At 43.9% G+C, this 23,317-nt stretch overlaps 1 protein-coding gene across 3 annotated transcripts in view; it reads left to right on the forward strand.

Moving 5' to 3' along the window:
• VEGFD (vascular endothelial growth factor D) overlaps window positions 1-22,999 on the forward strand; it is a 33,887-nt gene extending 10,888 nt beyond the window's left edge. Inside the window, exons 1-7 of one of the 3 annotated variants that reach the window (XM_060184106.1) lie at window positions 3,210-3,331; window positions 6,548-6,758; window positions 12,901-13,091; window positions 14,627-14,775; window positions 15,939-16,039; window positions 20,229-20,424; window positions 22,374-22,999. In XM_060184106.1, the coding sequence (XP_060040089.1) occupies window positions 6,563-6,758; window positions 12,901-13,091; window positions 14,627-14,775; window positions 15,939-16,039; window positions 20,229-20,424; window positions 22,374-22,491 (951 nt within the window). In that variant the 5' untranslated portion in view covers window positions 3,210-3,331; window positions 6,548-6,562 and the 3' untranslated portion in view covers window positions 22,492-22,999. Of the gene's footprint in view, window positions 1-3,209; window positions 3,332-6,547; window positions 6,759-12,900; window positions 13,092-14,626; window positions 14,776-15,938; window positions 16,040-20,228; window positions 20,425-22,049 lie in introns of those variants that run through there. The other 2 variants (XM_060184107.1, XM_007538588.3) reach the window with 2 other exon arrangements.
• Window positions 23,000-23,317: the final 318 nt, after the last annotated feature.

Below are 23,317 nucleotides of genomic sequence, written 5' to 3' on the forward strand. Positions count from 1 at the left end.
TATCTATCTATCTAAAAATAAGATGGTTTGTTTCTTGATTTATTTTGTCACCAAGGTTATCGCTGGGGTTCGGTGTCAACATAACTCCATTTCCAGTGCCCTTTTTTTTATTTTGAGAGGCAGAGACAGAGACAGAGAGGGAGGAGGGGCACCACCAGCACTGTTCCACCACTCATGAAGCTTTCCCCCTGCAGGTAGGAACTGGGGGCTCGAGCCTGGTTCCTCATATATGATAACGTGTGTGCTACCACTCAACCCCAGGAGGGTTCTGTTTTTTCTTATCGTTCAGCCCTTTCCTTTTGTCCGTGATATATTTTAGCATACATTGAAGTAGCGCCGGGGGATCAGTGAATATGGTCCAGGTGTACAGCATTATCAGTTAACATCTTTGGATACTACATTCATGCTCACCACTAAAAGCCTAGTTTCTCTGTCTAGAACAGAAGGATTCCTAATATATGGGGCTGGAATGACCCAAGAACAGGTTTCTGTGATTCACTGAGGAAAATAGGTAGGGTCCCCACGCAGAAATTTCTTTTGGAAGCTTGTCTGACACCTCTGAGCCAGGGTTTGAAGCCAACCACCTCCTCCCCATCTAGCTCCTTCTGTGTTCTGTGGTTATAGTCTCGTTCCTACACTGAAATATTTCCCTAGACTGCCTCCTGAGAGGATTATCATTCACATGTCCCTGTTGATTTACAGTAAGTCAAAGTCATATCTATTATTTTACATTCAGTTTTGAGAAATTACTTGCTTGGACTTGTTGGGAATTTGACCAGCAGTTTTATTTCGCCATTCAGAATCGTTGCACAGAAATCAGCTGACTGACTGCCGTGTGTCGTCTAGCCTGAAAGCAGTTTTGTTGGTCTTCGATCTTGAAAAAATCGTACAGGTTGGGAACTCACCCACAAACAATCTGGTGATTTGATTTAGGGAAGGGCTTCAGGCAGAAATAATTTAAATTCAGGGTCTATCTCAGAGGACTTTCAAGAATAAGACGATTTCTCAGTCTGCACCTACTTTTTAGTTCCTGTTGAATGCACACATATGTCGCCCAAACACAAACTGGGGTCTATGAACTGAAACCAGAGGACACCGCCCACCCATGCTACTGGTTCCAATTAAAATGCCTTGGGAAGGTGTTTTTTGGTTTTTGTTTGTTTGTTTGTTTTTATTTATTCCCTTTTGTTGCCCTTTTTATTGTTGTAGTTATTATTGTTGTTATTGATGTCGTCATTGTTGGATAGGACAGAGAGAAATGGAGAGAGGAGGGGAAAACAGGGAGGGGAGAGAACGACAGACACCTGCAGACCTGCTTCACCGCCTGTGAAGCCACCCTGCTGCAGGTGGGGGCCAGGGACTCGAACCGGGATCCTTACGCCGGTCCTTGCGCTTTGTGCCACGTGCGCTTAACCCGCTGCGCTACCACCCTGTTTGTTTTTCCTCCAACAAATGTTGCATTTGTAAGTGATTTTAGAGTTACAGAAAAGTTGCAGCCAGTATAAAGGAGTCCTCAGAATCTTTCACTCAGCTTCCCCTAAGACTAGCAAACTCTTAGGAAGTTTTTTAAAATCCTGATAGACCCAGGAAATGAGAATCTCAGAAAATGGACTGATTCTCTGAAGCCTCTACCCAGGAAGCTACAAGGTAAAGCCAAGGTTGGGAATCTTCTCAAGCTGTGCAGGGCACTGGCAGCATCCTACCTCGGGGAACTTGTTAGAAATACAGCATCCTGGGGGCCAAGCGGTAGCTCAGCAGGTTGAGTTCACATGGCTTCAGCTCAAGAACCTGCACGATGATCCCAGTTCGAGTCCCTGGCTCCCTACCTGCGCGGGGGGGGGGGGGTTGTTTCACAATCAGTGAAGCAAGTCTACAGGTGTCTGTCTTTCTCTCCCCCCTCTCTGTCTTCCCCTCCTCTCTCCGTTTCTCTCTGTCCTGTCCAACAACAACAAATGCAATAACAATAATAATAACAACAAGGGCAACAAAAATGGGAAAGTATGGCCTCCAGGAGCAGTGGATTTGTAGTGCAGGCACCGAGTCCCAGCAATAACCCTGAAAGGCGGGGAGGAAAGAAAGAAGGAAGGGAGGGAGGGAGGGAGGAAGGGAAAGGAAAGAAGACAGTATCTTAGCTTTCACCAAACTACCTGCATCTGCATTTGACAAGATGGTGGGTCATGAGCATACACAGTATGTTCTGAGAAGCACTGCTCACACTTAAACCTAATTGCTCTCTGTCAAACACACTGCTCTACCATCCATGGAGTTCCACTGTGCTTTCCATGCTGTTCCCATGTTGTACTGGGGATTGAACCCAGGGTCTGAGGCATTGTAAGGCATGTGCTATGCCTGCTGAACCATTTCCCAGGCCCACATGTGTCTATGTTTCTCAGAGATTCCTTCATCAGATATGTATTGAGTGCCTTCTCTGCGAAATGGTGGCCCAGACGTGTATTCTCCCTTCAAAGAGAGAGCAGTCTAGTAAGGGGAATACAGTGTGCTGCATTCTTGATTCAGACAGTAGCATGTGATTTGGTGGCAAGTAATGCCACTGATTTTTTTTCCCTTTTATTGCCACCTGTGTTCTCACTGGGGCTCCGTGCTACCATTATGAATCCACTGCTCCCAGTGGCCATTTTTTTCTTTATCTCTTTTTTATTTTATTTTATTTTATTTGACAAAACAGATAGAAATTGAATGTAGAGAGGGAAGAGGGAGGGGAGAGAGAAAGGGAGACACCTGCAAACCTGCTTTCCTGCTCATGAAGCATCCCCCCTGCAGGTCGAGAGCAGGGGCTTGAACCCAGGTCTTTGTGCTTGGTAATTAATATGTGTGCTCAGCCTTGTGCGTCGCCACCACCACCACCCCCTCAGTTATTCACTAGTGATGAGTATCAGTGATGTGAGTGCTGGGAAAGATGAGTTTCTAGGAAGTCATGTGACAGAGGACCCCGACCTTAGTAGGGGTGGCTTGCAGGGCAATTCTCTATAGCCAGTTATAATCTAGCTAAAGTCCTTTCAGCAATCCAGTGACTCATAGGAAATGTACTCAGTTGTCTGGCCATCAGTCATAGAAGTACCTTGTGCCCTCTTATGGTCTACCCACATTCCCACACCCAGCTCCAGGCAGTCAGTAATCCAGCCTCTGTCTCTTGCGCAATGCCTAGGAGTAGAATGAACCGAGCATACGGTAAGACGATGTAAGGACTTTTTAAAGAGCTGCGAGACTCCTTTCCAGTGCACCATTTTACCGCTCTATCAGCACTCAGGGCTCCTGTTGCTCTTCATCTTCAGCAGACTTGGCGCCTTCTTGACTGTAGCCATCCTGACGGGTGTGAGGTGGGACTGCGTGGTGCCAACCTCTCTTCCTAATTTTAGTTGCCAACCTCCCCCCATTCACACCTGCTCTGTGCCCAACCAAAGTAGACCTTCTAATTTCTTCATGGGGCTCTTTACTACCCCCACAGATTTTGCCTTTGCTACCTCTTTAATGTGTTATTTGGCTAGCTCTGGGGGGGAGGTGATGGGAAATGAGAGTTCAGATTACAAGAGGTATAGAACGTCTTTGGTTTCCCTACAAAATGGACACTTCCAAATCAAGCCACTCTGCCTTCGCAAACATCTTACCTGTCATCTTAGGACTGGGCTAAGGGAACTCTCCTACTTAAGCCTGGGCTGTGGAGAAACTCAGGTATCCTTGGGGGGAGAATATCACATGAACGTGGAGGTTAACAAAAGGGGAAATGGCTGCCCTCCATTTTGTCCCACAGAGCTGGAGACAGTCAGATAACGCTACAATCTGGTTCTAAAGACTTTCAGCCTCACTATTTAGAAACTGGTTTCTGGTTGCCTAGACATTAGAGAATGATTTGTTGTTTAGGAATGAAATTGCTTAACAGTCTTGGGTTAGTTAGGAAAAAAATGCTGGTAATAATAAGTAGAGGTCTGGTAATTCTATTTCACTGCCTTCAGCTTCCTGAATCCTTTTTAATTATTTTAGTTTTGATTAGTACATCCATTATAAACTAGAAAGAAATTAGGAACACTTTATTTAGCAACGCTTTGGTGGTCTAAGCCATTGAGACCAGTGGTTTACATATGGATTGGAGACTGTACCTACACTTTCTCGTTTTAATTTTTATCTTGCTCAAGCCAGATAGCATAAAGTTAATTACTCAGAGATCAGCCGGAGCAGAAAAAGCCTATTGGGGGAGGGAGGTGAATAAACAGCCAGTCTAAAGGTTTTTGTAAATGTGTGTCACCCATGAATTCACTGTCAGGTTTCTGCTTACATTGAATTGTCAGTCCCTCCACTTGTGATAACAAAATGACTGCCTGCAGTTTTTCAGTTATTTCACACTAGGTGTCAAATCACGGGGTTGAAATTATGCTGAGAGAACTCTGAGTACTTGCACAAAGGCTGCATTTCTGATGAGGTGGCAGTGGCTTGTTGATAACTGTATTGCAGTGCAGAGATTGACTGTTTTCTCTGAGTTTGTGTGAAACTTGCAAGGACCATGAAGCCACATGAGGACTATGAAGAACCCAACCTGTGTTCACGGTTGGTTACTCAATGGCCTTCGTCTCCATCAAGAAGAAGGAGGAGGAGGAGGAGAAGGAGGAGGAGGAGAGGAGGAGAAAGAAGGAGAAGAAAGAGAAGACCCTTTCAGTGTAGTGAGATTCTTAAAAACCTTTAAGAGCCTGTCAGATTAGTTTCTTGTGGTAGCAGTGTTACCACAAAAAAAAAAAAAGTGATTTTGAAGATTGATCAGCTCTCAGCATCTGTTGTCTCATCTAAAAGAGAAACAAAAATCTTGCTCCCTCAGCACAGAGCAATGATGCCAATTTTACTCAAGAGGCAATGTTCACCTGTTTCCCCACTTCCCTACCCCTGTAGCGGCTTCTCTCAGCTCCATTCCATGAGCGCCCTGCCTATCTCCTCCTTCACCCTTCTAGGAAAATGCCCCTTCTCTCCCAGCCTTTCCAAAGCACCTGGAAAAACTGAACTCCAGTAACCACTGACTGGGCACGAGAAAATCCAGGTCCTTCCTTATAGACAGAACCACCCCCAGGGTGGGGAAGCTCAATGAAGTCGGTCCCACCGCTTTGTGTGACAGCATAGCTTTTGGTTGCGTACAGGGGTCATTACTCCTGTGACCGAGCCTCTGGCTTTGAATGATGAGGCTACATGCTGACAAGCTTTCACTGACTGAGTCTGATTTGCTCACAAATTCATGCATTCTGTCAGCTGATTCAGACTTGGCACTTGTGTGGGAGGCACGTTTTCTGCATAAGCTCTAGAAGCTGCTGTCAGTTCTCGGAAAGAAATCATGCTCTTCAAATAGTAAGCTGAGTTTAGAAGGAAAAAAAGGGGAGTTTCAAGGGTTAGAAGAAGACAGAATATGTAGATTATCTGGCTTTGAAAATCTTTTTTTTTTTTTTTTGGTATGGTTGTAAACAAGGTCACTAGTCCTTGTGAATCAGTCTCTCCAGCTAATAACACAGGTGAAAATGATTGCCACTGGCTCCTGTCATAAAAAGAGTAAAATGTAAAAAAAAAAAAAATCTACATTTGGTCCAGCAAAACAGGCCACATGGATAGTTATACACATGTCTTGTCATGTGCACAGCCCAGGTCCAAGCCCAGTGCCCACCACATTGGAGGAAGTTTCAGTGCTGTGGTGTCTCCGTGTGTGTGTGTGTGTGTGTGTGTGTGTGTGTGTGTGTGTGTGTGTGTGTGTGTGTGTGTGTCTGAAAAAAGTTGACCCAGAGTGATGAAACCTCAGTGAAGAAAAAATAAAAATAAAAACAATTTCCTGAGGCTCTTATAACAAATGACCACAGACTTGGTAATTCCGCACAGCAGAAGTGTATTCTCTGACAGTTCTGGAATTGAGCCTTGATATCAAGTTGCCTGTGTGGCTATCCTCCCTCCCAAGACTCCCATGGAACATCTTTCTAGCCTCTTCCAGCTTCTGGGGGCTCCAGGCAGGTCCTGGCTTGTATCTGCATAGCCTGCCTTTATAAGATGCTTTGCAATGTTTGTAGACTTCGCTCTTCTGTTTCATATCAGGGTACTTGACTTGGTATTTAGGATCCGCCTGGGAAACCCAGAATTATCTTATCTCTTTTCTTGACTTCATCCCGTATAGGGGAGAGATCCAGAATGATCTCATTCCTTGACTTCCTTCTATCTGCAAAGATCCTTCTCCAGATCAAGCCACATTGGCAGGTTCTGGGTGTTAGAGTATGGACCTATCATTTTGAGGCACAACTCTTAACTGTCTATGGTATTGTTTTTAAAAGTTCAGAGAACACTGGAGAAAGAAGTGATCCCTTTGACCGGATCATAAGTGAGCTGAATGTGAATCACAAATACTAGCAGACATCATTTTTCCTGGGTACTTAGCGGTCTGCGTTTGAGTCTTTCCCCTAATATCTTTTCAGGTCTGTTTACCTTAGTGTTAGCAATGAAAGTTATCAATTTGATTTGAGCTTTAATAACTTGCTTTTGAAGTCATAATTCTGTTTTGTTTTGTCTTTTGAAGCGAGCGTCCCGCTCCATGTTAGAGCAATCGGAACAGCAAATCAGGGCAGCATCTGGCTTGGAGGAGCTGCTTCGAATCACGCATTTTGAGGACTGGAAGCTGTGGCGGTGCCGACTCAAGCTCAAAAGTTTTCCCAGTGCAGACTCCCGCTCGGCGTCCCACAGGTCCACCAGGTTTGCAGCAACGTTCTATGACATCGAAACTCTAAAAGGTGTGTGTGTGTGTGTGTGTGTGTGTGTGTGTGTGTGTGTGTGTGTGTGTGTGTCCAATTCTTGTTTGTTATAAGGTCATGGACAGAGCACCAACTGCTTCCAAAAACTAGAGTGGGGCTGGCACATGCCAAGTAGATGAAAATGAGGTCACTGGTGTCACACATTTGGGATTAGTGGGAAATCCTGCTTTCCTAGGTTTAATCCACACAGAAATCCACGCATAGTCCATATGGCCTGGACATGAAAAACTAACACAGCAGAGCATTTCAAAAATATAGGAACACGAGAGCTGAGCAGTGCTCTGGTATTTCTCCCTCTCTCTTTGAATCTTTCTAAAAAGTAATATATATATATATATATATATATATATACATATATATATATATATATATATACACACACACACATTTTTAATCATGTAGTTAGCTTCATGCTTGTATTTCCCCCCATGTTAGTTGTGATTCAACATTGTTTTACAAAATTATCAGATTCCAGGTGTATTTTCATAGTCACCCATGATGTGTGTAAGTCACCGTGCACACACACGCCCCACAAAGGTAGTGTGTTCCTTCAGCCCTCAGCTCTACATCCCTGGAACCACCTTAGTTCTCATATTGTACAAGAGACAGACTGGTTATCCATTTTTGGAAAGCTCTTTGCTTTAGTCATTTATATTCTACATCTGAACGAGACCATCCAGAACTTTTCTTCCATCTTGCTACTATTTCACTCAGCGTAATCGCCTCCGACTCCATTCATTTTGTTCCAGATGTTACAGTCTCATCCTTTTTGATGGCTGAGTAGTGTATCTGCAACTGTACGTGCGCACTGCATATTGTAATAGAGAAGCACGTGGAACTCAGAGATATGAACACAAAGGAGACCTGAAATGACTGTTCCTAACAGAAAAGCAAGATCAGTGCATTTGCATAAATACAGCAGCCCGAGTTTTCTATAGACAAGGAGTCTTCTACTGCTATGCACACATATGAACACCAGCAGGCTACATAGAGCTCTTTATTCAAATTCTGATTTATAGTATAAGGTGAAAGCATAATTTGGAAACTGAGTCCTCATGATTTCCGCTGGCAGTGGGGCTGAAGATGGCTCGTCCAATAGAGTTGACATTGCCATGTGCAGGGACCTGTGATTGAGCCCCTGGTCACCACGTGAAGGCATCTGCACAGGGAAGCTTCACAAGCTATAGAACAGCGCTATGGTGTCTGTCCTTTCTCTGTCTTTCTCCCTTTGTATCTCACATACTGTGGAAAAAAAAAAAAAAGGAATACTCTGGGAGCTAAAACCATGGCAGAAGAAAAAGGCATTTGTACTAATACTACTGGAAGAATAGTCAAGGGGGAGTTCTCTAGACCCAAGAATTCCTACTCCGAACTAGGAAATAAGAGGATTTGAAATGAAGGGGGCCCAGAAGAGATAGTCCCTGGTGGAGCACCTGTCTTGCCATATGTGCTTCCAGGCTTGAGCCCCAGCGCCACCCAGGAGTGTCCCAACAGCACCAGGGGAAGGTTTGCTATTGTAATGTTTCTCTGTCTCTGAGTGGGACAGTGGCCCTGGAAACTATGAGACTGTGTATGTGTGAGAGTTCCTGGCAAAACAAACAAAACTGAAATAAAAGGTGTTTGTTCCTACTAGGGTATGGATGGGTTTCGTCAGTACACCATCATGAGTATTACGCCCAGAGGAATGAAATGCTTGTTGAATAGGATCGTGTGGCCTCTGCTTAGCAATTTCTCATTTCTGATGCTATGTGAAAGCAACACAAGAAGCCACTGTGACCCTGTTGGCTTGGGGAGTTTAGATTTACAATCCTAGTAGTTTAGTGGTAGGGACATGTCCTGAGAATGGCACTGTTGAGTGATCTCGTGCAGACGTCAGAGTGAAGTTACACAGACCTAGATGGCACAGCCTTGTGCCCCCAGGCTGGAGGACAGAGCCTAGTGGGACCAGCAGTATAAACCTGTCCTGTTGTTGGGACCACTGTTACTGGTTGAAACAACATTATGCAACTCGTGACAATGTGATCACAACGTGATTAAAACTGGCCAAGTGTTTGCATCTAAATGACTTGAAATGGTTAGAACCGTAGCTTAGAACTCACTTCAGCCAGGTTGAAACTCCGGTTTCCTTCTATGTGGTGAATTAGCATAGACTTCCAGGAAGCAAAGGGGTCAAATGTGGGGCTGAGATAAGCTTACCTGAGTGTAGGTGCCAGTGTACCTGGTAGAGCACACACATGTTACAGTTACAGTTCTCAAGAGCTCAGGTTCAAGCCCCCACTCCCCACCTGCAGGGGGGAAGTTTCATGAGCAGTGAAGCAGTGCTGCACTAACCTAGTGTCTCTCTTTCTCTCTCCCTCTGCCCTCTCAATTTATCTCTGTCCTATCAAATGAAAGTAAGAGAGAAAGGCAGAGAGAGAGAGAGAGCGCTCACCAGGAAGGGCATGCAGCTCAGGTTTCAACCCTGACCCCACATGGCAGGTGCCATGGCACCTGAGGAAGCTCCATTGTTGTGATCTCTCTGTCTCTCTCTCTCTCTCCCCTCTGCACACCTAGTAGATGCACATATCACCATGTACAGAGACCTAGGTTCAAGTTCCTGGTCCTCACCTGCATGGAGGGAAGGCTCACAAATGGTGAAGCAGTGTTGCAGGTGTCTCTCTGTCTCTCCCTCTCTCTATCCCACTTTCTTCTCTATTTCTATCTTTATTTATAAAAAAAAAAAGCAGGAGGAGGAAGAGGGGGAAAATGGCTATGTAGAGTGGTGGATTTGTCATGGAGGCACTGAGCTCCAGCAATAACCCTGGTGGTCAAAATTGAAAGAAAAAAAAAATCAATGAGACTCTGGCTCTGGACAAAAAAAAAAAAAAAACAGGAGAGGGTTGGAAGGTGCTGGGGGGTCCCAGCACCTTCAGATGGACACTCAAGACCCTGACCAGGAGATGCTCTGTAAAAATGGAGGTGGACAACCCTTCCCATCAAACCAGGACTAGGGGATTTTGAAAAGTGGCATGTATTCCATTCTCACAGGAGTGAGGTGGTATCTCAATGTTGTCTTTATTTGCATTTCTCTGACAATCAGCGACCTGGAGCAATTTTTCATGTGTTTGTTAGCCTTTTGGATCTCCTCTGAAGTGAACGTTTTGTTCGTATCCTCTGCCCATTTTTGGATGGGGTCATTTGCTTTTTTTGTTGCTAAGTTTGCTGAGCTCTTTATATATTTTGGTGATTAGTCTCTTGTCTGATGTATGGCATGTGAGGATCTTCTCCCATTCTGTGAGGGGTCTCTTTGTTTGTGTGATAGTTTCTTTGGCTGTGCAGAAGCTTTTCAATTTGATGTAGTCCCATTGGATTGTTTCTGCTTTAGTCTTCCTTGCAGTTGGGTTTGTTTCATCAAAGATGCCCTTGAGGTTTAGGTGGAAAAGTGTTCCACCAATGTTTTCCTCTAAGTATTTGATAGTTTCTGGTCTAACATCCAGGTCCTTGATCCATTTGGAGTTTTTTGTTTCTGGTGAGATAAGGTGGTTCAATTTCATTCTTCTGCATGTTTCAACCCAGTTTTCCCAGCACCATTTATTGGAGAGCCTCCTTCCTCCATTTAATACTTTGGGCCCCTTATCAAAGATTCGATGTCCATCAGTGTGGGGGTAAAAATTGCATTTCTTAAGAACTCAAAGCATACAGGATTTCCCAACTCTAACACATCTCTTATTACATGGAGGATTATCTCAAGCTACGTTGGAAGCAGGAAGTAATCAAGCTGATGTGTTACACTAATTGGAATGTGTGATCATCTTGCAAGATGGGCTTCAGCCTGCTGGGCCGTGACAAAGTTGAATTCTGAAGACTTTAATCAGTGGCGTCGGTCAGAGGTCCACAAACTCTTGATTAAAATCATGCCGCTCTGACTTCCAGACTTCACTATAAAGGAGCAAATGGGAAGCAGGATTTAAGTAGGATTTTAAACAAGGCCTATTTTCATAGGTTGATTACTTCCTTTTTTCATGGATTCATGTATCATAGCAGTGAATTAAATAACACCCATATTAATGCCTACCTGGGTCATTTATCTCTTGTGTTTACAACCTTCCAGCTCTTTATATAGGTAGTCCTAATCAGGAGTTTTCAAAAAAAGTTTCATAGGGCAATTTTTTTTTTTTACTATGGGGGGAAGAAAAGGACAAAAGTTTAGACTAATTATATACAGTGCGCAGTGCTTTCCAGCAGCTGAGCATCTTATAAAGTGTGTTTGCATTGATTAAAGAGGTGATCTATGAGGAGAAGGGAGATTTGCAAGGCGGGAGAGGGAGAAATACACATGGAAATATGTCTGATTTTTAAAATATTTATTTATCTATAAGAGAAAGAGAGGGAGAGAGGGAGAGGGGGAGAGGGAGAAAGGGAAAGAGAGAAGGAGAGGGAGAGGGAGAGGGAGAGGGAGAGGGAGAGGGAGAGGGAGAGGGAGAGGGAGAGGGAGAGGGAGAGGGAGAGTACTGCTCGATTCTGTCATATGAAAGTGCTGAAGACTGGGCCTGTAGCGTCATGCTTGCAAGCCCTGTGCCCTACCACTGTTGTATCTCCTCCAGCCCTGGAACCTAGTCTTTTTTTTTTTCCCCTAAAGATGTATTTACCAGTTGATGAAAAAGGGAGAGAAGGAGGCTGAAGCAGAGTATCACTCTGGCACATTCCCTGCCAGAGATTGAACTCAGGACCTCAGACCTGTGAGTCCACTGCACCATCACCACCTCCAGGAAGCAGACATTACTCTCTTTAACTTAATCATGGAAGGGACGCTCCGTCACTTTTGCTGTCTTCTCTTCATAAGAAGCCAGTCACTAGGTCCATTCCACACACAGAGAGGAGGGTTCTATAAGATTGTGAACAGCAGGAAGTGGGCATCAGCGGGGAAGGTCAGTTTATTCTTTTTTTGTTTTTTTTAAATTTCTTTATTGGGGAATTAATGTTTTACATTCTTTTTTTCATTTTTATTGAGGCATAATTGACATGACATTATTATCGGGAGTCATTTTAGAAACTGCCGACCACAAGAAGTCTTCACCACCACTCCAACAACATATAATAAACTCTACAACACTGTTTCTCTCATAAAACTGAAGTACTTCCCAAAAGCATCTGTAGAAAGGCCATGAAACATTGAGTATCAAAGTGTCAGCATCTAATTAAGAAAACTAACTCCAAGAGAGATGCAAGTACCATTTTACAAAAATATGTATGATCTGTTTTCTGTTCCCAGAGGCTTGCCTCTTTTTCTTGTTCCCCTCAAATTAGCTGGAATGACCAGAATAGAGCTCCTTTCATCAACAGGAGCAAGTGTATTTTGTCATTTTATATAAACATCAGCAACAGGCCCTAGCAAATGAGACAACTCCCACTTGAAGAAAGATTAGTTCCACTTAAATTTCTCTTCACGTGTTTGCCAGATCGGAATCCTACCCTCCTTTCTTTTTTTTTAAATTTATTTCTTTATTGGGGAGTTAATGTTTTACATTCAACAGTGAATACAATAGTTTGTACATGCATAACATTCCCAGTTTCCCATTTAACAATACAACCCCCATTATGTCACTTATCGTCCTTCATGGACCTGTATTCTCCCCACCCACCCACCCCAGAGTCTTTTACTTGGGGGCAATATGCCAATTCCATTTCAGGTTCTACTACCCTCCTTTCTTGACGCAACCAGCAGAAAGGTATTTCTTGCTGGCTCTAAAGCTTTCCCGCACCTGGCTACCAGTAGGAGAAATGCTACCAGCCGTCTCCTGCTGATTGCCTTGTAAACAGTACATGTTACGTTTAAGCTTCCATTGGCTTCCTTCTCTGCCAGTGCCTCCAGAGAGACCCGAGGTGGGTGATTCTTTTTGCATAAGAGATAGTGTTTGTTCTTCGCCAAAGGGAAATACAGTGACTATGTTCGATAGAAGTGGAGTAGAAATTGAAAAGGAACACAGATCTGAGGTTTGATTTTTCAGAAAGCAGTCTTCGAGGACTGACTACAGTTATCTAGTGAGTCAAGCCTTTAGGTACTGCAGGTGTGAAACCGACGACATGCCACGTCCCACTGGCACACGCTAGCCTGGCAGGGTCCTCTCATGTTTCTCTACAGTTATAGATGAGGAGTGGCAGAGAACCCAGTGCAGCCCCAGGGAAACTTGCGTGGAGGTGGCCAGCGAGCTAGGAAGGAGCACCAACACGTTCTTCAAGCCTCCCTGCGTGAATGTGTTCCGCTGCGGTGGCTGCTGTAATGAAGAGAGCCTCGTCTGTATGAACACAAGCACCTCGTATGTTTCCAAACAGGTATGAGGACATTGGCAAGTTTGCTCTGTCTAGAGTTCTGGGGTGGGGACAGCTCTCCTGCGCTGGGCTGCCAGTCCCAGGCTAAGTGTTTTCTCTGTGTGCCCTATCGCTTAGATTCCCTGAAATGAGCTAAGAGGGTCAGTTATCTATGCCCCCTGTTGGACTGATGCAGCATTGAAATCTCAAGGAGGTGACGTACAGCCAGACTGGGACTCAAATCCAAGTCTGTGGGACTCCCAAGTCTGAACTCTCGTAAATGACTGTCTCTGTTGATATCATATCAAGATTCAGAAAAGCATATGTGAAAATTTCTAGAACAGTTGTGGAAATGAACAAAGACACCCCCCTCCCCGTTATCTTGTGTGTTGATTCGATGCTGTGCTATTCTAGTGGAGTGAATGAAGAGAGTTTAATGGAGGGGTAGGCAAGGTGGGGGCAGGAGAAGGCACTGGGCAGGTCCACAGGTCAAGCAGGAGGTGGAAACTGTTCCTGCCCCTAGGTTGGAAAGGCACCGGGAAAAAGGAGTTTGGGGAACCCAACCCAGAGAGAAAGTGGAGGAGAGGACTGACAGACTGACTTCCCCAGTGGTGGTCACTGCCAGCCTTGGTGAAAGTGAGGGCAAAGGAGGATCTATAACCACCATCCATGGAAGTTGGCTTCGTGTGTGTGTGTGTGTGTGTGTGTGTGTGTGTGTGTGTGTGTGTGTGTGTGGTGTGTGACACACACACAGACCCCTAGAAAAAAAAATCCTGCAGTCCCATGAAAGAAGGGCTTCTTCCTTGTCCAGCTTCTAAACTCCCCTTTGCTCAGTTGATTAGTTTTTCTTTCTATTGCTACCATATCACCGGAAGTATTGCATGGGAAAGCAATATGGAAAATTTAAAGGAAAATGCTTTAAAAAGCTACAAGTCAAAGTGTATTCCTTTTGGTTCTGTATTGCAAATTCCTCCTGCATGCGGATATATTCGTTTAATTGTCATGTTTGCCTAGATAATCGTGTTTCCTTGTGACTATGAGAGAGGTAGTGCAATAAAATCACATAGGCACTGGATATATTCATGTTTAGGAATTATCTTCATTGAGTAGAAAGAATGGAGTGCTGGTTTGTTCAATAACAGGTTACATTCTCCTTATTTTTGCTCCCCCTGACTCCTCACAATACCCTTAAACTGAGGAGTTTCTTTTGCTAGGTCCTTTTTAGAGAAGTTTGAACTTTGTGAAAAAAGCAACACAAGTTCAGCTAACTCTCAGCTGTTAGCAGAAACAAAGCTTACATGGTACAAGAGGCTTTGGCTTATAATTCTCACTCAAATCTAAAGCAGGAGCAGAGATTTGAGCAGTTTGGTACGGTCGGAGAAGGTCCCACTCTCCTGACTCCCCACCCAGAATTTTCTCCATCTGGCCAACTCTTACCTTTTTGAGTTCGGCTGTCGGTGGACAGCCTTGCTAAATGGGACAAAGGTAAACATGTAGACTCAGGTAATTATTATTAGAATCCCAACATCTCCACTTATGGTTCTCTTTCTCTACTCTAGCTCTTTGAGATATCAGTGCCTTTGACGTCAGTCCCTGAGTTGGTGCCTATTAAAGTGGCCAACCACACAGGTTGTAAGTGTCTGCCAACGGCTCCCCGCCACCCATATTCTATCATCAGAAGATCGATCCAGCTCCCAGAAGAAGACCTGTAAGTGTTTCTTGTATTTGGATCAGCTCATTCTTGTCTTGGCCAAAACTGTGTGGAGGTATCCTGATTCATACAGTCATCTCTTTCTCTTCAAGTGGGCCATCCTTTTGCTTCTAACCCAGGACTATTTGAGTAATACTGCTTTGTTAGGTGGTAGAAGTATATTGTAATAGGACCAAAAAGCTCAGTGGTTGCAAACCCAGGTTGTCTACACAGCAGAGATAGCATTGCGGATATGCAAAATCATTCTCATGATGGAGGCTCCGAAGTCTCAGGTTCGGTCACGTGCAGCACCATAAGCCAGATCTGAACAGTGCTCTGGTTAAAAAAAAAAAAAAAAAAAAAGGGAGGGCTTTGTTCTTAGTACTTAATATATTGTCAAATACAATCGTAGTTGTTATAGTATGATATATTATACTTAGTCTCTTATCTGGCATGTGTTGCCTCGTTCTAGTATTAAATAGAACTCACTGCAGGGTCTTCATATATTTAAACTCCCAAATTGGAGGAGGGGCCTCTGGGGTTCATGGGGGGGGGATGGCAGGACTATATAGAACTGAATTTGGCAGTTTTCTGTCCTTCCTCTTAATGAAACCCAATTGATAATTCTGATTTTCAATGAAAATGACTTAAAATTCATTTGACTTGGACATTTTCTTGAGAATGTCTTGCGGTTCTTTGCGAAGCCAATTATGGTGCTATCAAAATGTCCTGAAATCATAGGTAAGGATCACTGATTTGGAAAAAGGAAGAACCTAACATAGAGAAATAAACGAAGGGCAGATCATAGGCACCAAATGAAAACAAAGTGACTAAGCAGAATACTTAGCTCTTCAAAAGTAGAGGTGCTGTGTGAGTAAGTGGCAGGTGAAGGGATGAATGGGGGCATATGCAAGTTCATACTTCCCCAGAACACACCTCTGCTCCTCTAAAAGGAACACTTCCTATCAAGATGTTCCTACCGAAATGGCCAGCATTGTCCCCAAGTAGAATATTTGTTATTGTAGAATTATTTATAACGTACAGTTTATATATGTCAATTAAGTTCACTATAAAGCACAACTCTTCTCCACTTGGAGATTTATGCAGCATTTAACCAGTGTTCCCCAGGCACAATTACTCTTATAAGCCTTGAAATCTGGTTTATTGTGTTCTTTCCCTAGCTGTCCACATTCCAAGAACCTCTGTCCTATCGACATGCAGTGGGACAGCAGCAAATGTCAATGTGTTTTACAGGAGGAGAATCCACTCATGGGAATGGAAGGTAATAATAGTAGTGAAATAATAATGGCAGTGGCAAGAAGGACGAGAACAACAGCAACAAGTACTTCCTGTTGACCAGACAGTGTTGTAAGCCTTTTGTATGGATTAAATACCTAATCCTCTTAACAGTCCTACAGGTACCATCACTCTCCGTTGTTTTTACAATCACAAAGGAAGCACACCATGCTCTCTAGTACTTTCCTCAAGATCATGCAGCTAAGAGTGATAGGAGCGGTTCAGTTCCTGAGCCCTCTGTGCTAGAATTACTCTGTGCTAGATACACCAGTTTATCGTTCTGCTTTGTAATCTTAAAGAAAAGCCCAAAGTGATTTTAATGCCCCAACACATTGAATTTGAAAGCTCTGATGAATGTCACTTCAGAGCAGAACACTAGTCACCCATTTTACCAGTTTGTTTGGATATAAGTCTCATGGGAACATAAGGTAATTCTAAACTTCTTGGTTTCTCTCAGCTATGTCATGTGAAAACATGCCAGTAATTTGCAAAAAGCAAAACAAAATAAAACCAACCAACCAAATAAACAAAATACATGTGATGGGAAACAAAACTTTTTCTGAAATGGGCAAAAAAGTAAAAGCAAAACATGGCTAAAAGAGTTGGGAACAGGGAGTCGGGCAGTAGTGTAGCAGGTTAAGTACAAGGATGGGCGTAAGGATCCTGGTTCGAGCCCCTGGCTCCCCACCTGCAGGGGAGGCGCTTCACAGGCAGTGAAGCAGGTCTGTAAGTGTCTGTCTTTCTCTCTCCCTCTCGGTCTTCCCCTCCTCTCTCCATTTCTCTTTGTCCTATCCAACAACGATGACAACAATAATAACTACAACAATAAAACAACAAGGGCAACAAAAGGGAATAAATAAATAAATAAATGTTTTTTAAAAGAGTTGGGAACAAAATCAGATAGGCTATTGTCACTGCTCATAAATTACAATGCTAGGATTTGGGACAATGAATATCTGACTTAAAAATGAATGCATTTTTAATTTCTTTCCCAAAGAGCTTGACATGGTTTTACTGGGAAAAAAATTGCAATTTAAGGCTTTCTTGTTTTAAACTATCATCTATAAACAAGAATAGTGAAGATTAAATTCTAAGGAAAAGAATTTAAACTGTATCTTAAACTTCTGTGTCTTCATTTCCTTCTGAATGTGCTCAGAAAAACTCAACCCAGAGTTAGAGAGAAACTTCCAAGTTCTTGTAGGCTTAATGCCCATGCAGGTCTTGAATTTCCTCTACACACTTTAGCTGAATGTTCAGCCATCTTCTGTTAGACTATCCACTAGGTATGGGGACTCTCACCACCCACTGAGGCAAGCAGGTTGTTATGTAGGCACAAGGCATTGATGGGGGGGGAAGGAGGCAGGGGACTGGGCAGAGGGGAAACTGAGTTGTGTTGCCCTGGCTAAGAACTGTCTGCAAACCCTATGTCGAGTCCATGCTGTGAAGGCTCCTGGCAGGGGCTATCTCAAATCCAGGCCAAGAGGCTGGATCCCATGGACCGGTCATTGGAGATGGGCTGCCCTAGAGAGGGCAGATCCTTGTGTATGGCGATATATGTGCTTAACTGAGTGAGCCACTGCCCAGCCCCTGAGTTACCACATCTTCATTCCATCTTGTTTGACTCAGGCCATTGTTCAAAACTGTTCAAACAAACAGTATAAGAAGACAGAAACGAGTGTGTGGTACAGGGGAGGAAGAACCTTTCTGTATTTTAAATTCCTCAAGACAATCACAACTTTAAAGAACTTACTTTGGAAAAGTCCATCTGTTTATTGATAAAAAGTGATCAAAGGAACAAGACAAGACACAGAACATAGTGGTCTCTCAGCACCAATTTCCCAAAGAGGGAAATATATGTGTCAATACTTTAGAGCATCACCCTTCACTAGTTTCTGCTTCGTGGGCTTCTCTTACATCTTGTCTCTGATGTTTGTGAGGAAGTGAAACCAGCTTCTGTCAAATCTAGTTGGACAAAGTTCAGTAAATGTCTAGTGGGGTGCGTTTCCCTAACCCTCCCAGTCCAGGAATGGAGTTGGTCCTGCCTGAAGCGTCCTGAATGATTCTCTACTGCCACCTAGTGATCCATGCAAGTCTTCAGAATTTAACGAACTCTTGGTAACGCTCTGCTCCTCTAGTCCCGAAGTGGCATCTACCTCACTGGCATGTGGCTTACAAAGCTCACCTTCTTCCTCTTCACCCAATTCAGAATGGCATCTCTCCAGATCCTACCTTCCAAAACACAGTGCAGATGGTCCCTCAGGGATCATCAACCACAGAGAACTATGAGACTGGATGACGTGAGGGTGCCATTTTGGGATATCATTAATGGTCAGGTATTGGGAAGAGCAGACTACTTAACCCAGTATCTTGGAATGCTGGGTAGAATTCTTCAGAGGCGCCATAATCATCCTGTTCTAGGATGGTGCAACAAACTTTTATTAAGTGCTAGAATTTGAAACCTGGTTCCTAATTATCAGAGTTTTTTAATCGATGGAAGAAGCAGAAAGAAACCAAAATGTAAGTAAGCAGTGTAAGAAAAGACAGGATGGGAGTATGTACAAAGTAAGGCATTTCAGTAAACTCACAGAAGATGGGAGAGAGATGGGGGGAGGGCCAGGGAGGTGGCTCAGCAGGAGAGCATATGCCATGTATGCTTGAGGCCCTAGGTTTGAACCTTGGCACCACATAAATTGGTGAAATGGTACTCTGGTCTCTCTCTCAATTTTTTTTTTTTAAATTTGCATTATCTTTATTTATTTATTGGATAAAGACAGCCAGAAATCAAGAGGGAAAGGGGGATAGAGAGGGAGAGAGGCAGAGAGATACCTGCAACACTGCTTCACCGTCTGCAAAGCTTTCCCCCTGCAAGTGGGGACTGGGGCTCGAACATGAGTCTTCGGTGCACCATAATTTGAGGTCTCTCTCCCCTCCCCTTCACTTTCTTCATCCTTATCTTAACTATTAAAAAGGTCTCAGGGGAAGTGATGACTAGCAGAGAGAAGGACAAGGCCAAAGACAGGAGACTAAGAGACATTGGCCTGTCAGGAAAACAAAAAAGTACCATAATTTGGTGTGAATGGAAAACAGGGAACAGGAGAGAAAGAGGCAAAAGATGAGTTGGTAGAATCAAGTTAATGGAGAAGTCTTGTAGGTCCTGGTGGGAAATTGACTTCCATTGTGAAAAGAGAGGGTTTTCAAGGTGCATAAAGTATGAGAGTGAGGGCGATCATATTTCATTTGATAGTATTGTGGACAGTGAATTAAAGGACTCAGAACCGTGGTGGTAGAATTAGTGACGGCAACCTACATGAAAAATACAAGATACTGGGGGCCGGGCGGTAGTGCAACGGGTGAAGTGCATAGTGCGAAGCACAAGGATCCTGGTTCGAGCCCTCAGCCCCCCACCTGCAAGGGGGGGGGTCAAGAATAGTGGCCCCATTCCCTGAGGCAAACCAGGAGGTTAGGGAAGAAACTAAACCACTAAAACCTCAAGAATGCTAAGGGGACACAGTTGAAATCTTTCAAAATTCCCCCCCCCCTTTTTGCAATGATTTGAACTTGATGCTCAGAGCCAGACATAGAGTAACAGTTTTCCTACAATCTTGTCTATCTTCTACAAGGATCTGTCAGCTAAGAGTGTCAGAATCTTCTCAGAGCCTCATCTGAGCTAAACGGATCTTCCAGCAGCTGTCTGATCAATCAGAGTTCCTTATCACTGGTGTATCTTTTCTGCCTGTACTGTGATCTGCAGTGAGGAAATGCTCACGTTCTATAAGATCTGAGATGTGGCCCTATAGTGCCGGTACTTGTAGTCTACTCTCCTTTCATCTTGACCCAAATACTGGGAAGGACTGGTCTCTAGGCAGCTCCTGTTACGTTACTAATGCTTGGATGCACAAGTTTGCGTTTATAATAAGCCATTAAGCTAAGACTCTCTAAAAAATCTTAATCAAAATATTTGATTTATAACATGTTTACCACTGACTTTAAAGAATGTGTGAATTCTGTGTGAAAAGAAAAGCGAAACTCCCTTGTGAAGGAGGGAAAATGACAGAAAAGCAGAGAGGTGACTCTAGCTTCTTTCCGAGTGGTGCCGACTGTCAGGTTGCCAGCGTCAGTGCTCACATTCCCCGGGCTCCAGTTACTCACTACCCTGGCTTTCTGTTTCTGTTCAGACCACTCTCGTCTCCAGGAGCCGGCTCTCTGCGGACCACACATGAAGTTTGATGAAGATCGCTGTGAGTGTGTCTGTAAGACACCGTGTCCCCAAGATCTCATCCAGCACCCAGAAAACTGCAGTTGCATTGAGTGCAGAGAAAGTCAGGAGAGCTGCTGTCAAAAGCACAAGATCTTCCACCCAGACACCTGCAGGTGAGTGACATTTCACTGCCGCCTGACCTCGAGTCATCAGCATTCAGTGCCAATGCCATTGTGACTCCGTGGGAGTCTTCATTAAGCCACTGTATTTTGCCATAGCCCGAGCCGTTATTTGATAGCAAAACAGAGGACTATGCAACTAAGGAACAAGTGAGACTGTAAAGTGACAATTAATTGTCAAATGGAGACAATCCTATGAGTATGAGAATACTATCTACTTTCATTTGGGTGTGGAGTGTGAGTAAAGCAAACAAGCAGGCAAAATAAAACAAAAACAACAGACTCTTAGAAAGGGATTAGGATAGAGGCTGTCCCAGGGGAAGGGGGCTAGAGGGATTACTGTGTGGTGGTGGCTGACAAGTAGACTTGTGGCAGAGTGGCAGTCACGGTGCAGCGTAAGCAGACGTCAGATTAAAATGTGGTACACCAGAAATTTGTCTACTGCTGTAAGCCCATGTTACTGCAATAAAAATGGACTTAGAGAGTAAATCGGGGGGGGGGGGTCAGGTGGTGGCACACCGGGTTAAGCGCACATAGTACGAAGTGCAAGGACCCACATAAGGATCCTGGTTCTAGCCCTCAGATCTCTACCTGCGGGGGGGGGGGGGGGTCACTTTACAAGCGCTGAAGCAGATCTGCAGATGTCTTATCTTTCTCCCTCTCTTATCTCCTTCTCGTCTCTCAATTTCTCTCTGTCCTTTCCAATAGATGAAGAAAAAAAACTGGCCTTCAGGAGCAGTGAATTCATATGTAGTGCTGGCCTCGAGCCCCAGTGACAACCCTGGAGGCAAAAAAAATAAATAAATAAAGGAAGGAAGAACGACATTAAAATTAAATCCTAGCACTAGGAGATAGTTCACCAGGAGAGTGCACACTTACGATATGAGCAAGGACCTGGATTCCAGTCCCTGGGAGCAGAGGGAAGCTCCGGAAAAGTGAAGCAGAGCTGTAGTTTCTCTCCTTCTCTGGGTCTCTTCTTCAAATCAGAAGGGCAAATATGTCTGCCAGGCGTAGCAGAAATATGCAGGCACAAGGCCCAGTGGGCAATGAGACAAGTAAATAAAATCCGGGTGATTTGTTGGTTTATATGGCTCATGCAAAAATGAAATCCATCAGATTTGAACAATATTTGGAGGAAGGACTTAACTCAGTTAAGTGCTTGGCTTTAATCTCTCACATTATGTATGTCCATGTCTTTTTCATTTTCTTTTTTGTCTTTGAGGAAGGAGATGCCACCAATTTATGTAAGAAAATATATTGGTGAATAGAACACTTGGGAGTTACACACTGGATTTCAGTTGCTCCATGTGGGGAAATTATTCGAATATATAGTTACAGAATTTTATTATTTTTAAAAGTTTTCTTTGAAGTGTTTTATTGATTTAACATTGGCTTATAGCATTATAAAATTTTACTAGTGGTACACCTATGAATAGGTGTGTAAGATTCACCACACCTACCACCAAAGTTCCAGAGTCATCACATCAAAAACACCCCTCTCTCAATCCCCCACTTCCCTTCTTTCTCTGATAACCACCATAGTCTTCACAGAGTTTAAGAGTCAGTCTGTTTGTTTGCAAATTCATGTTTTTTTTATTATTATTATTTATATCCCACAGATGAGTGAAACCATCCAGTAGTTGTGATTCACCTCTTGACTTATTTCTCTAAGCATCATGACTTTCAGTTCCATCCATTCTGTCCTGAAGGGTGCAATGCCATCTCTTCTCATGAGCAGGCCATGTTCCATCCAGCATCTAACTCCCAGATTCTTTACTCAGTCGTCCACCAGTGGGCACTGATGGAGGTTGATAAGGAATTCATCTTAACGTGAACTACACAGCTGGGAGTTTTGCTCTGAAACCCTGAGCAAATCAGAACAGTGTCTCCTTTGAATTCAGTCCTTGATTCCCAAGTGTCATGTGTATCTTCTCTTGCAACAGCTGTGAGGACAGATGCCCCTTTCACACCAGAACGTGCACAAATGGAAAGCCAGCCTGTGCCAAGCATTGCCGATTTCCCAAGGAGAAAAGGGCTGTCCACGGTCAAGAGAATCCTTGAGTATGCTTTGCCCCCCCCCCCCACCCCTGAGTCTCTGTCCCTGAAATTTTAAACCGCATTCTGCTTTGCCAAGTTGCGGTCAGTCTTTTTCCCAGGTGTTCAAGAAAAAAAAAAATTATTTTATGGAGGATTCCAGTGCGTCTAGACCCACCTCCCACTAAGGATCACTTGAGGATCCTTAACTCATTGAAGATGCCTCTGCACACTAGGGAGGGGGGAGGCTGGGTAACTCCTGCATTTTTTGTGACTGGAAAAGGCCTGCCCCTCTGGTGGGGGTGTAGGAAGCCCAGTGGTGGGGGCTCGGTGCAGAGGAGGCAGTTCACATCTGGCCTGAATCCTTTGCTAACTGCAATGCTCCTGTGACTCTCTCTTCTGCAGATGTTGATTTTTATGCTCAGCACTGACTTTCTGATTATTGTCCAGCTTGTAGTTACGCGTTTATCAAAATACTGTCTTTTGTTTCATATTTAAGTGTGTTTAAAGAAAATAAACCTTTATTCAAGCTCTAGCATTTTTGTCTTATTAAACATGCTACTGATATAAGTTTTATACTAGAGGGAAAAAAAAGGTCTGGAAGAGAGAAAGGGTTCAGGTATGTGGCTCAGTGGTAGAACACAAGCTTTACACACACGAGGTGCTGGGCCCCACCCCCTGCACTAAAACAGAAGTACTGAAGAGAGGAAGGGATTTAGAAATGGGAGGTGTGGGAAGGAAAATGAGGGCCACAAAACTACATGTTGGGGGTCAGGGCACAGCTCACCTAGCAGAGCCTACACTTCACTATGTCCGAGGACCCGGATTCAAGCTTACGGTAACACATGGGAGC

Source organism: Erinaceus europaeus, unplaced genomic scaffold, assembly GCF_950295315.1.
Source record: "Erinaceus europaeus unplaced genomic scaffold, mEriEur2.1 scaffold_356, whole genome shotgun sequence".
Taxonomy (NCBI): Eukaryota; Metazoa; Chordata; class Mammalia; order Eulipotyphla; family Erinaceidae; genus Erinaceus; species Erinaceus europaeus.